This window comes from Vicia villosa, linkage group LG6 (assembly GCF_029867415.1).
Source record: "Vicia villosa cultivar HV-30 ecotype Madison, WI linkage group LG6, Vvil1.0, whole genome shotgun sequence".
Lineage (NCBI taxonomy): Eukaryota > Viridiplantae > Streptophyta > Magnoliopsida > Fabales > Fabaceae > Vicia > Vicia villosa.
In genome coordinates this window covers 1,244,581-1,257,986 of record NC_081185.1, presented here as the reverse complement: position 1 = coordinate 1,257,986, position 13,406 = coordinate 1,244,581, and the positions used below count along the sequence as shown (strand labels likewise).

At 32.6% G+C, this 13,406-nt stretch overlaps 1 protein-coding gene across 2 annotated transcripts; it reads right to left on the bottom strand.

Moving 5' to 3' along the window:
* Window positions 1-9,411: 9,411 nt before the first annotated feature.
* LOC131608712 (peptidyl-prolyl cis-trans isomerase FKBP19, chloroplastic) lies at window positions 9,412-13,340 on the bottom strand. Of its 2 annotated transcripts, none has more exons than XM_058880228.1 (11): window positions 13,148-13,340; window positions 13,034-13,055; window positions 12,825-12,962; window positions 11,230-11,315; window positions 11,098-11,148; window positions 10,689-10,769; window positions 10,554-10,598; window positions 10,403-10,458; window positions 10,032-10,107; window positions 9,808-9,954; window positions 9,412-9,722 (listed from the first exon to the last, which is right to left on the bottom strand). In XM_058880228.1, the coding sequence occupies exons 1-10, from the start codon at window positions 13,199-13,201 to the stop codon at window positions 9,859-9,861; spliced, it is 705 nt and encodes a 234-aa protein (XP_058736211.1). In that variant the 5' UTR covers window positions 13,202-13,340; the 3' UTR covers window positions 9,412-9,722; window positions 9,808-9,858. The 2 variants fall into 2 exon arrangements, with proteins under 2 accessions (XP_058736211.1, XP_058736212.1); XM_058880229.1 differs by having other exon boundaries at window positions 9,412-9,695.
* Window positions 13,341-13,406: the final 66 nt, after the last annotated feature.

The following is a 13,406-nucleotide window of genomic DNA, read 5'->3' as shown; positions in this document are numbered from 1 at the left end:
CATCCTTGTATTTCATGTTTACTCTGAATTTTTATTATATTTTCCGTGGGGGTTTTAGAAGGGTGTTACAAAAAGTATTTTGCAAGTGAGGCAATTTTGTATTTTCGGAAGGGTAGTACTTTAAATTCACCAAGGAAATTTTTTAACTTGGTTGCATAACTTATCTAATTAGGATTGTTTATTTGGGTTCGAAGTTAAACCTTTATAAGCTTTGGTTTGGGGATTTAGTCACTAAGTCACCGGTTCGGTTCGAAGGCTCATCCTGTTCAAAAGTTGTCATCAGTTCGAGATCAGCCCGATATAAAATTTCACATTGGTTCGTGGTTATCCTATGTAAAACCTTCATTGAGTTTGTAAACTCAACTTGGTTAAAAGCTTGGTAAGGTTGGAGATAAGCCTGATATAAAATCTCATAGGTTTATGGATAGCCTGTCGAAACCTTGATTAGGTTTGTGAGCTCAGCTCCGTTCAAAAGCTCTCCTTGGTTCGAGATAAGCCTGTGTACATAAAATCTTGGTTTAACTTAGGGACTAACTGCTTCAAGTTTTTGTTTGGAAAAAGACTAACCGCTTCAATCCTCTGTTTGCTGTATGGTTGGAAGTTAGCTAGAAACTTCATTTTTCTTTATATAAGGGGGTTTGAGAGTTCAACCTTCTAAAAGCTCTAAAGAATTTACTAGATACTCTCAAAAATAAATCTTGGGGAGAGGATTAAATATTTTCTTTTTGACTGAACCTCTATAATTTCTGGTGTTATTTCTCTATCCATTGACTATTTACTTTCCTCTTTTTAATTCCCACTACTAATTTCTAAAATCTTTTTAAAATGATTTTAACCTATGAAAATAATCCTGAGAGTTTTTCAGTATACCATTTTTATAAAACACGCATTTCACCCCCTTTTTGTGTGTGGAGTCATATGTCCAACATAGGGAATGGTGCTCTCTTGTTAACCATGGCTAGAAACGGTTAGGAATAGAAACGGATATGGTAGTGAGTATCAGAATGAAGATTAAAATGGAAGGTATGGCTCAAGTTAATTTTGTCGGGGCCCATAATGGACGTCAATGTACTTGTCAAAAAAGTACAAAAGTATGTGGTATCCCTACGCGGGTAGGGGATAACCAAAGACATTTGTGGTTAATGGTGGTCAGGGTTTGCTCACGACGGTAAGAAACTCTATTTGGAGGTGGTTTTTGCTATGGAGAAGCCCTATGTTTTATGCGTGTATATTGGGGATATATTGATATGTCCTCTCAACCCTAGGGTTGAGGTACTTATAGTGGCTTTTGGGTCTAAATTTTAGGAAACCCCCTAATAGGTGTAAGTACTCCTCCTTGATTGGACGGATGGTTAACTTCCTATTTTCTATAGAGTCGTGATATGGCTTTTCTCATGTCGGCAGTGGCTAGATAATGGTAGTGTACACGTATTCCCTAAGGACGAGCCCCACATACCACGTAAAGGTCACTCCTCAGGCGACGTTTCATGGAACGGACACCCTTTGAAAGACATATGTCGCCCTTATTTGAAACTCTCCCAAATATATCACTACAACAATTAATTGTGATTAGTCTCATGCACAATAATGTTGTGTTTCGTAGAATGATGATACGATAATTAAATTTTTTATCCAACCAAAAAAATAAGTGATGCACCTTATTGTCTGATTCCTTCTATTTATGTGTGAATTATATTATCATTTTGAGTAAAAAAAGTTTTATAATTCATAGTAAAAAAATCGTCATCAACGATGTATATAAATTATAACTCCTAAAATGCTTCTATAAAGAAATCACATACATATACTCACTTTTTCTTTTTCCAAAATTCTAATGCTATGAGTTTATTTGAAGAAGACTTGGTTATTCGCAACGTGAATTAATATGGTGGCAATAAGACTTAATGTGTGACTTGTTGATTACTATGTATAATTGATTCCCCTTTCGTAATCTATAGTACTAGAATTCCCACTTTACATGTTTGGTGGTTGATGTCAATATCTAAACTCAAAACTCTTGCTACCCTTTGAGTCATTAACAAAATTCAAACTTAAAAAAATAAAATTATGGAGCAATTAACTTTGTGAAAAAATTTTAATTATAATTTAGTTCATAATATTGTCCAAAAAAGTGAATTAAATCATAATTAAACAGGATACAAATTCAGTTAGGTCCTACAACCAAAAGTTTAAAAGTAAAGGAAGAAGAAAAGATAGAAGAAAAAAAAGACATAGAGAATACTTGATGTAACCCTCTAAAAGAACATAGAACATATAAAGTTTACTTTGTTCTATATGAAAAGTTGGAAACAGATATATGCTTCGACAAAGCTTGGATGTAGGGTAGGTGCACTCTTGAGAATTTAACTCTTCTATAAAATAAAATAAAAAGGCTTGAAAAGTATATACTAAAAGTATAAGAATGTTTAAGAATTTTTTTTAAACTTATAGCTTATAAATTCGTATGACAATAAAAGACTTATTTGGTATATGGTTTTTTTATCACGAGCTTATAGTTTATTTTGCAAACTTACAGCTTATTTTTCCAACGTTATTTCAAATAACGTTTTAGCTTATAGCTTATATTTTTCTTGCACTTTTATTCTTATTATTTTAAATAAAACTCACTATTATCCTTTATAATTTATTTTAATTTAAAATAAAAAAAATTATGTATTAAATGTTTTTTATGTCATTTTAATTTATCAATTAATTAAATCGTTAATTTTACCAAACAATTTAATTAGTTTATCAGTTATGAGTCGTCAGCTATAAACTATCAGTCATCAGCCGTCAGTCATAGGCTATAAGCTATCAGCTAACTTATCACTCAACCGTTATTTTTACCAAACAGAGACTAAATATATAAATAATGTCTTTTATTATTCAACATTTTGAATAATTAATTAAACATTAATTTGATTAATTTAGACATTTAAATGAGTTAAATGAATATAAATTATTAGTTTAAGTTATTTAATATAAATCTTTTTTTTTTATAATCAAATGGGATATATTAAAAAGTACTAGGGGTGCTAAACCCAAACAAGGTTACAAGAAGAGAAAAGAGAAAAAAATAAAGATGGACATGATCCCCCAACCGGATGCAACCGGGCAAAGAACAACCAAAACAACCTACCTAAAATACGGTCTCGGATCGACACACCAATCCGGCCAAAGTAAATTATTATTCACCTTAAAGAAAGTCATGAATCATTCTCATGAGATAAATTTGATAAACCCCATCCCATCAAACTTTGATACAATAGTCCCTTTAAAAATAACTTCATTCCTACATATCCAAATAGCCCAACAAAAAATCAATCCAAAAAACCAACCCACATCCAAACGAAAGTGAAACTTACAAGAAGTCTCCAAGTAAGCAATCCGCTCCAAAATAGTACCGGCCGGAATGACATCATCCAAGCGAAGCCAAAGAAGCAATTTAATCCACCAATCTCTAGCAATATCACAATGAAGAAAAAGGTGTTCTAAATCTTCTTGAAACCGACCACACAAAGAGCACACCAACAAATTAGGGTCTAATAATACTCCACGTTTTGCCAATTCCGCTTTCGAAGAAAGTCTATTCCAAATCAATCTCCAACCGAAAAGATGAATACGACTAGGAACCTGTCTTCCATAAACGAGAGAAAGCTAAGGAAACCGAATTATTCAAAGGAGGTTTCGAACTTTCAAGTAACAAGATTGTGTCATAAGCATTACTCACCGTGAATCCGGAAGAGGATTTCTCCACCACACAAACGAAACATCAATCGAGACACATGGTTGAACCGGCGCAAGAAGAATCACCAACTCATAAATTATTAGTTTAAGTTCAATCTTTGATGAAATAATTTTATTATATTATTATATTAATGTAAATAAGTTATAAACAATAATTTTTTTAAAAATAGTTTGATTAATTTGTTCTAAACTAAACTAATATGTTAAAATTGGATTATTTTAACTCATAGAATTAAGTGGCTCTCAAGTCCTAAGGTGACAAAATTTTATTTCATTTTTCACTTTGGAGTGCTTTTTTTTTTTTTTTTCCTTCCCTTTTAACTCGGCAACCTTTTATTTCATTTTCCAGTTTAATATGCTTTTTTCTTCATTTCCACCTAAGGATAATGAGATATGAGTTACATATGAAAAGTGAGAAGCTCCTCCATAGAAGAAAAAGATACACCAGTCATATATTGGGATGACCACTTTATCTAAACTTATACTATAGCATATGTCTTGCATAACTTTTTGACAACCTATCTTTTTCTTAAATATAAAAGTTGGTGCTAAACATATTTCTTTAATAGTTCTACATTTATTAAGTGGTTTGATTTTATTCAATAAAACTAAAGGGTACATAGCTTCCCCAAAAAAAAAACATAAAACCTATAGTTACCTAACAATGTCAATTTTAATAGACTAGAAAAGGATAAAAACATAAATAATATATCGTTAAGTTTAAATTAAAATTACAATTTCACATGTGAGGTAACTTTGGTGTTGTGATATATAGGATTTTCACGTGGTTAAGGTGGTCTTTCGTTAAGTTTTTCTTTAATTTAGTTGTGTTACATAACATTAGGGGTGACTTATTTATGATTTGATATATGTGGTGAAAAGTGGTTTAAAAACAAATATAAAAAAAAATAAAATTATTATTTTTGGGATTTGAACTCATGATTAGGCGCAACTTTTCACCACGTTTAAAAATTTTAATAGCAATTTAAAATGGATTTAAAATAAATAAAAAATGTTGGTGTTGAAATTTGAACTTGGAATTAGGTGTCACTTTTCACCACGGTTGAAATTTTTGACTGTGGTAAAAAGTGACTTAGTATTAGGAAGATCCTAAAGTCCTACATTGGTTGCAGATGAGCATGGAAAGAGTATATATAGAGGGACACTCCTCACCTTACCAACCGGTTTTGTAAGGATGAGTTAGGTCAAACTCTAATATGGTATCAGAGCCTACCGATCGGACCATGGGCCACCCACCGTTAATATCCACGCACCAAGCCCAAAAAAGAGTGTTGGGCGTGAGGGGGTGTATTAGGAAGATCCTAAAGTCTCACATTGGTTGGAGATAGAGCATTGAAAGAGTATATATAGAGGGACACTTCTCACCTTACCAACCGGTTTTGTAAGGATGAGTTAGGTCAAACTCTAATACTTAGTAATGAAAATGAAAGAAAAACGCCTAAATGAATATATTTACCACGGTTGACACTATGGTCGAGGTGAAAGTGTGTTACGAGTGGTATATTCTGTAGTAGTGTCTCTGGGATGAATTGCAAGAGCATGAAAATGTTCAGGTCAATTCCTTAATGTAATATCTTCTCTTGTAATTGCATGTTAAAAATGTTTAATGTTAGATAGGAAAACTTGAATGTAACTTAACATTGTTAGTTGTTGTTGTGTCAAGTCAAATTTTTAATGTTGTTGTTGAGGTTTAGTGTTTAACGATTCTATGTATTTTATTTAATTTTCGTTGTTTTTTTTTTTAGAGAGCAAAATATCATTAACGGAAGAACTAGGAGTTCCTCAATCCATTTACAAAAGCCGGAAAAAGCCGACCAAAGGAAAAATTACCAACTAAATAACCATTATGATAAGAAGAACATAGGGTCCTTAATAAACTCATAAAAGGAGTATTTGGAATGGGTAATATTCCCACAAAAAGACCATCTCCAAATAAGCAACTTAATATTCCAAACGGCATTATTAACGCTCCACTTTTCTTTCCTAAAACACACCCCATTCCTTAAAATCCACAAATGCCACGTTGTCGCGAGCCACACAACACCCTCCTTTCTATGCTTCACCTTCATACAATCGAAATAATCATGTCATTCCATGAAGTTTGCTAAGCAATCTTCCTCCTTATTTTCCTCTTTACCAACCCAAATTGCTACCTCCCTCCAAATCCTTTTCACCACCGAACACCTAAAAAAGAAATGATTTCTATCCTCCAAACAACTACCACACAAAGAGCATAATAAATTATCAATAGAGAAAGACAAACCTCTAAAAGCCAAAAGATCTTTAGTTGGGAGCTTGTTGAGAAAAAGTCTCCAACCAAAAGCTTTTATTTTAAAAGGTACCTCCAATTTCCATATCAAACCAAAAGCATCATCACTTTTATTTTTAGGACCAAACGGAATACGCAATTTTTCATAAAAATTGTAACACGAAGCTACCGAAAAATCCGCATCCGAATTGGCTAACCAAGCTACTTCATCCTTTCCCTCCGACCAACCCTCAAAAATCTCCAACCGCTCCTTTAAAGCGCCAAAAGTCTCTAATAACCCGTCACTTTCCAATAAACCATTCGAAATACCAAGATTACTCCAATGCCATCTACCTTCTCTCCATCCTCCCATTGCCGCCACCGAAACATTTTTCAAGCAAGAAGCCTTAAATAATTCCGGAAAATACTCTTTCAACACCATATCCTCCAACCATCTAGCTTCCCAAAAAGGAGTTCTAAAACCATCATGAATGGAAAACCTACAATTCTCAACCAATGGGTCCAACAAAAAACAACCACCTATCTTTAATAAGTCCTTCCACCAAAAGGAACAAGAAGAAAATTTAAAGACTTTATCCCCACCAAAGATCTTAGTAGATAAGTCTCCATAGCGCGACTTCAAGACATTATACCACATGGAATTAGAACCTTTAATAATTCTCCATCTCCATTTATTAAGAAGAGCTAGATTAAAAAAAGCAATATTTTTCACTCCAAGCCCCCCTTTCTCCAACGGTAAATTAACATCCTCCCACCTTACCCAATGAATGGATCTCTTTTCCTTAACTCCTCCCCACAAAAACTTGTTAAGAATGCTTGTGAATTTTTTCACAATGATGCTCGGAGCTTTAAAAAAGGATAAAGTGAAAATAGTTAAAGAACTAAGCACGGACTTTAATAAAGTGATCCTACCTCCCAAATTCAAAAAGCGATTAGTCCATCCTTCCAAACGCTTCTTCATCTTTTGAACTAGAGGATTCCATGTGGATTCCTTCCTAGGATTGAATCCAATAGGAATGCCAAGAAAGTAGAAGTTGCTATCTTCCCTCCTACAAGAAAACAAGTGAGAGACCGCCTTCAAAAAATAAGTGTTGGAATTAATTCCAATCAACTTGCTTTTGTGATAGTTAATGCCTAAGCCCGAAACAATTTTCGTTGTTGTTTTGTTGTTTTATTGTTGTTGTTATTGAGATTTTATGTTTAATGATTCTATTGATTTTATTGTTGTTGTTGTTTTTGTTAACTTTATTGTTATTGTTGTTGTTGAGATTTACTCCTTCTCTTCCTTAAATGTCACTTTTTAGATAAACAGTTGTTATTTTTAAGTGTCATTTCAAAATTTGAAGAAGTAATATTGATTATAATTTTGTCAAAATTATTTTTAATTATTTATTGTAGAAAAAAAAGTCATAAATTAATAAAATATTAAGGGTGTTATAGATAAAAAGATAATCATTATTTAAAAAATATCAATATTTATTAGTTTTTTAGTGGGTATAAATATTTAAAAAATGACACTTAAAAAGAAGAGAGGGAGTCATGTTTAACGAATAGATTATTTTTTTTTATATGATTAATGATGATGAGAAATATTTATAATTTGTCAAAAAAATTGATTCTTTGTCGATTGAAATGAAAAAAATAAATTAAAATAAAAAATTATGTTTTTTTAATAGGCAAATCCACTAATCACGGAGTATAAGGGATACTCCACCCAACTACAACGGTTATCCTCTATAGCAAAGGAGAGGATTAGTGTTCCAATAATGGAAATTACAAGCTACCGAAATACTACAATAAGAAGTTATCCAGTGACAAGACCTCGAAACGATAGTCGTGTTGCATTCAAGGAAATTAAAAACAGAGTTGTTAAAGATGATGTCGTTCCGGATCAACCACATGCTCCACGCTGTGGCGAGCCACACCACTGCCACGGTAATTCTAATGGACCTGCTAGATATTTTGGCACTGTTATAAAAAAATTCTTTAGTTCTGTTAGAGACAAAGAGTTCCCTAACCACAAAGAAATGTTCTTCCAAATATCATCTGCAACGCTGCAACTACCGAATAAATGAGATGAAGATTCATCTTCCTGCCCACACAACACACACGTCCTGTCCAGAATTATTCATCTCTTATGCAGCTGATCCTTCGTTGGCAATCTATTCATGAGGAATCTCCACCCGAACAAAGAAATATTCGAAGGAATTTTGAGCTCCCATAGAAAATTTATTGCAAACAGAAAATCAGAATTCAAAGGCACTTGATTTACCTATGTAAATAGGTATTTCACCTTAGATATTAATTTCAACCAAAGTGACATGTTTTTCATTTATGAAAATCAAAAAATATTGTTGTTGAAGATCGAATTTATCATCAATTCCACTTTTCTCCTAGATTGACAGCTAACCCAGAGAAAAAAGTGTCGCACTGTCTACGACACGCTTCTTTATCTCGCCTTCGAACCAAAATAAAATCGTTTTTAACCGAGTTAAAATTACTTATTCTTAATAGTGTGAAAGTGTTTCTAATTTTGCCTTTGTAAAAATTACAAATTAAATAATAAAATATTTTTATTTATATAGATATGATTGTGAGCCACGTTAAGCTAGTGAATTGTATTTATATTGATTTTTATTTTATTTATTTTCTTTTGTGGATTCCTACAAATTTATTTATATATTTATGCTTTTCCAACATGAATTGGATTTTGAAAACTTCTCATTAATAAAACCTTGTATTTATTTTTTCAGCTTTTCCAACATGAATTGGATTTTGAAAAAATTTCATTAATAAAACTGTATAAAATCTTTATGAAAACAATAGTTTTTGCTTAACATATGTCTCAAAACAGATGACATTATGCTTTAAATAAAAGAGTTGAAAGAAATTGAAGATTCACACAAGTTATTTATACTAGTTCATCATCCAATTTATACTTAATTAATTCTACCTTTAAACAATGCATACACACGTTCTCTCTAATATGGCTTAAAAAAAAGAAAGTAGTTTCAGCAAATGTTTTAAAAGCTGATCCGAAATGCCGGAGCTGAATCCAGTTTGCAAAGCCGTTAGTGGATCAATACCGGAATAAAATTGGGATAACCAGATATAAACTTAATCTCGATATCTCAAACAACGTAGAACTTTTAGATAGTGTCCGGTAACATGTTTAAATCTGCAAACATACATTACTTTTCAGGAATATATTCAAAAACCTGTTTGTTAATCAGTTTTGTCACTGATCATTACACTAGTTTAAACTTTAAGCAACCCATTTGTTATAGGAAAAATCCTCAGTTTTCCTGAATTCTAACTAGTGTATGTTCAGTTTCATACTCTGATGACACTTCTGCCTTTCAAAACCATTGAAATAAACAGTGGAAACTGATCTAACATTGAAACAAAGTTGAGAAAGCAAAGCTCTATCTGTATTACAGCACAAATGTTATACTCTTCCAGTTTCAAATATAAGTAAATAAATCTATACATTTGATATTAATTTGAATCAAATACATAAAAAAAAAAAATAATCAGATTTTAGATTTGAAACGGGAAGTAGTAAGCCACAACGGTTGTTACATTGCAGTGGCATGTGATTCTTTTCTGCGCTCTCTTGCATTACAGCACGAATGTTATACTCCTCCACAGTTTCAAACTGTAATGAAGAGATGATGATCGTGATCTTCCATCACCATGGAGAAAATAATCAGAAAATACTCACAAATATGCTTGTGAAAATACTGATGAGCAATGACGCAGAAACTAACCTCGATGTTTTGGTGATGGTATTCAAAAGGGTCAATGCAGAATTTGACGAATCAGTTTGGAATAATCTTCATTAGCTCAATATCAAACAAGAGAGTCTTGTCTATCATCCCTTGATTCTTTAGCACAAAATCCAAAGCTCGTTGGCCCTGTAAAGAAAAATTTACATTGCATCTCTCAGACATGATTCACAAGGTTGCTGAACACGATGAGACTGAATTCTTACCGAGAATGTCGTAGGTCTTGGGCCACCTTTATTATAATCACTCTCAGGATATCCAAGTTCTGGGGGCACAATTATCCTGCATCACTGATAAACATAATGAAATTTGCATTTCTCTCCCATTCAATCTCTTTACCGTATATGATCCCAAAAAAACATTTGCCTTAGTTTTCAATGATAATATTCTATTCAGTAAAATAATATTTTCTGTTGGCGTGATGTGCAGGGTGCTATATTCCAACAAGTGTTATTCAAAATACCATTCTTCACAAAATACAGAAAGTTCAAGCTATTGCAATGGCAAATAAAGACTTGCAAATAACATGTCTCATGCATACTAAAAGTCAAATTCTTTAAAATTATAGATGCAGCACCTTCGAACGCCCCCAAGAGACATGCCTGAAACAGCCTCTTCAAAAGCTGGTATTACCTGAAATTGAAAATACATGAGAAATCGAGTATTCGATATCGCTTGGTCGAAATTGCAAGGTACTATATCAATCATTACATAATAAGGTTTCTCACCTCTTGAGATCCTATTCTGAATTTGAAAAAGGCCTTGTCATCGCCCTGCATATTCAAAAAAACAACAAAACATTTATGTAATAATCAACTACACCCGCCATGTCTAAATAGATGATGATACAAAGAATTTCATACCTCAAAGGAACCACCTTTCGTTTTGTTCCGGGCTTCAAATATGCGACCATAATAACCTATGGTGTAGCCATCCCAATCTACCTGAACGAAATTTGAAGCTCATAAGTTGCTTCAATAATCTAATTTGAAGAGAAAACTAAATTGTCTAGAAAGAATTCCCTAGAAGAAAACAGGCTACTCTGATTTTCTTAAGAAAGTTGTCAAATCTATATCCAACCCAATTTCATTCCAGAGAACCTAGAAACTTTTCTATGTAGATTCTAGAGCATAAAAGAAAAACTGAGACACAATTTTCATTTTGATTCAGAACATGTACATAAAGATATATAGATTGTTGGTGCAAAACAAAATAACAGACTTCGAATCAATTGACAAGAAAATCGAACGCAAAAACAATTCAGACTCTTACCACTACTATCTCTCCTTTCTTCGGTTTGGGGCCATTCCCTGGTCGCAAGTCCTGCGGTTTTTTTATACACCTAATTAAAAACAAAGCTTGCTTAACCATAAAATAATTACATTTTACAATGTTCTGCATCACCTTATATTGTAGTCCAGATTCAGTTTCTACATAGTCTGGGTATCGCATTTTTGATTTACCATAATCCTTCCCTCTAAGCGCAGGCACTGTATGTAAATGCACGGATTATGCATCATATCAAAAGTCTGAATTTTCTTGTTCTTATTTTATATGCTATGTAGATAAATAACATCGTGTGCATGATAAAACAACACACAAATTAGCCTAAATTAAATCATCAGTAAAGACACACAACAACTGCATAACATAGAAACACAGTTTAACAAACAGACCATGACTTTCTTCAGAACTGTGTTTTACTGTTATATATTTGCCATAGTTTACAATTGTCTCAAGGGAAATTGGAATTTTGACTTTTGAAGTTACAACTAACAAGGTCAAACTCGCATTGCCACATCGCTGATACCTCATAGACATTGATAAATAGTACTCCCTCCATTTCATATCTTTTGGTTGTTTTAGCTTTTTATTTTGTTTCAAAACAATTTGTGTTTTAGAAATCTAATATATAATTAACATGTTTAATTTTATCCAAAAGCTAGAACCGATATGTATATTTTTTGTAGATGATATATTCCTACTTGAAGAGTCGAAAGAGGATTGAAATGAGAGGTTGGAGATGAACCTTAGAAATGTCTGGCTTTCGCCTAAACAGAAGACGGAGTATATGAAATGTAATTTCAGCAAAAGGATAAGCGTTTCTAACCTAGAAGTGAAAGTTGGAGATGATTCATCCCATAAGTCACGCGGTTTAAATATCTTGGGTTCGTAACACAAATCGATGAAGAAATAGATGGGGTGTAAACCATTGAATTCAAGTTGGGTGGCTGAAATGGAGGAGAGTCTCCAAGGTTTGTGACACAAAAATACCACTCACGCTAAGGGGAAATTTTATCAGCCATACATAAGACATGCGATGTTGTATAGGGTTGAATGTTGGACGGTTAGGAATCAACACGAGAATAAAATACGTATAGCAGAGATGAAAATATTGTGTTGGATGTGTAATAAGACTATAGACAATAAGATTAGAAATGACAATATTAAGGAGAGTATTGGGGTAGTACCTATAGTAGAAAAGATGTTGGATAATAGGATTAGGTGATTTGGAAGGAGAAGAGTGAAACAGCTAAAGGTACTAGAGAAAGATCTAGAAAAACTATAAGAGAAACGATTAAGAAAGATCTTGAAATTAATGAATTAGATAGAAACATGAAACTTGAATAAAACATTATGGCAGAATTTGATCCATGTATAGTAGAATAAGACTTGTACAGTTCCACTATAGACAAAATAAAAAATACTACTCCACTATACTAAATAAGTTCCTAAAATTAACTCCACTATACTAAATAAGTTCCTAAAATTAACTTATAAAGATAAATCATTTCGTATAAGCTATAATTATTTTCATAAGCTCGATTAAGAAAATAAGTTGATCTTTAAGATCTACCAAGCACTCAAAAATGTTGACACCATTTTAATTTATACACTCAAATAATTCAATCCAAGCATGTATAATATCTACAAATCCAAATTCATCAAAGGTATAATAAAAAACTGAGAAGTTAAAGTTTATTTATAAAGAAAATTACTGTCAGCAAATTCAGACGCAAGAGAAACTCCGCCATTACAAAATCCTCCAGCAATAACAGCAGCAGAAGAGAGAATCATCTTCCTCCGTTCAAACGATGGCGGGAAACAACAACTACTATTCCTATCGTTTCTTTTACCTGAAAAAACAGTTAGAAAACCGGGCGAAGAAAAATTGACGAATAAAAAACCGTTAATAGTGAAAACTCACCGGAGCAAGAAGAATCGGGATCCTGAAAGGAACGATGATAACAATAATCGGTGTTTGAAATCGAATGAATGTGGAAATTGAAGATGAAGCTGAAAAGAGAAGTAGAGTGTGTACCTGAGATTGAGATTTTGGGAGAGAAGGAACGGAAAAGGACGAAATTGAAGCCATAACCGTAAATGATGTGTGTGTGGAAGTTGCTAGATTTTGGAAGGGGTGTTTAAAGATAACAAATAAGACTAGAAGTAAAACACGTCGTGTGCATAGTCAAAAGAATAAGAAGTAATAAGTGTGGTCATAACTCAATCTAACTTCCAGCAATGCTTTGCCTTTTATATAAGAAGTGTTCATATATATATATATATATATATATATA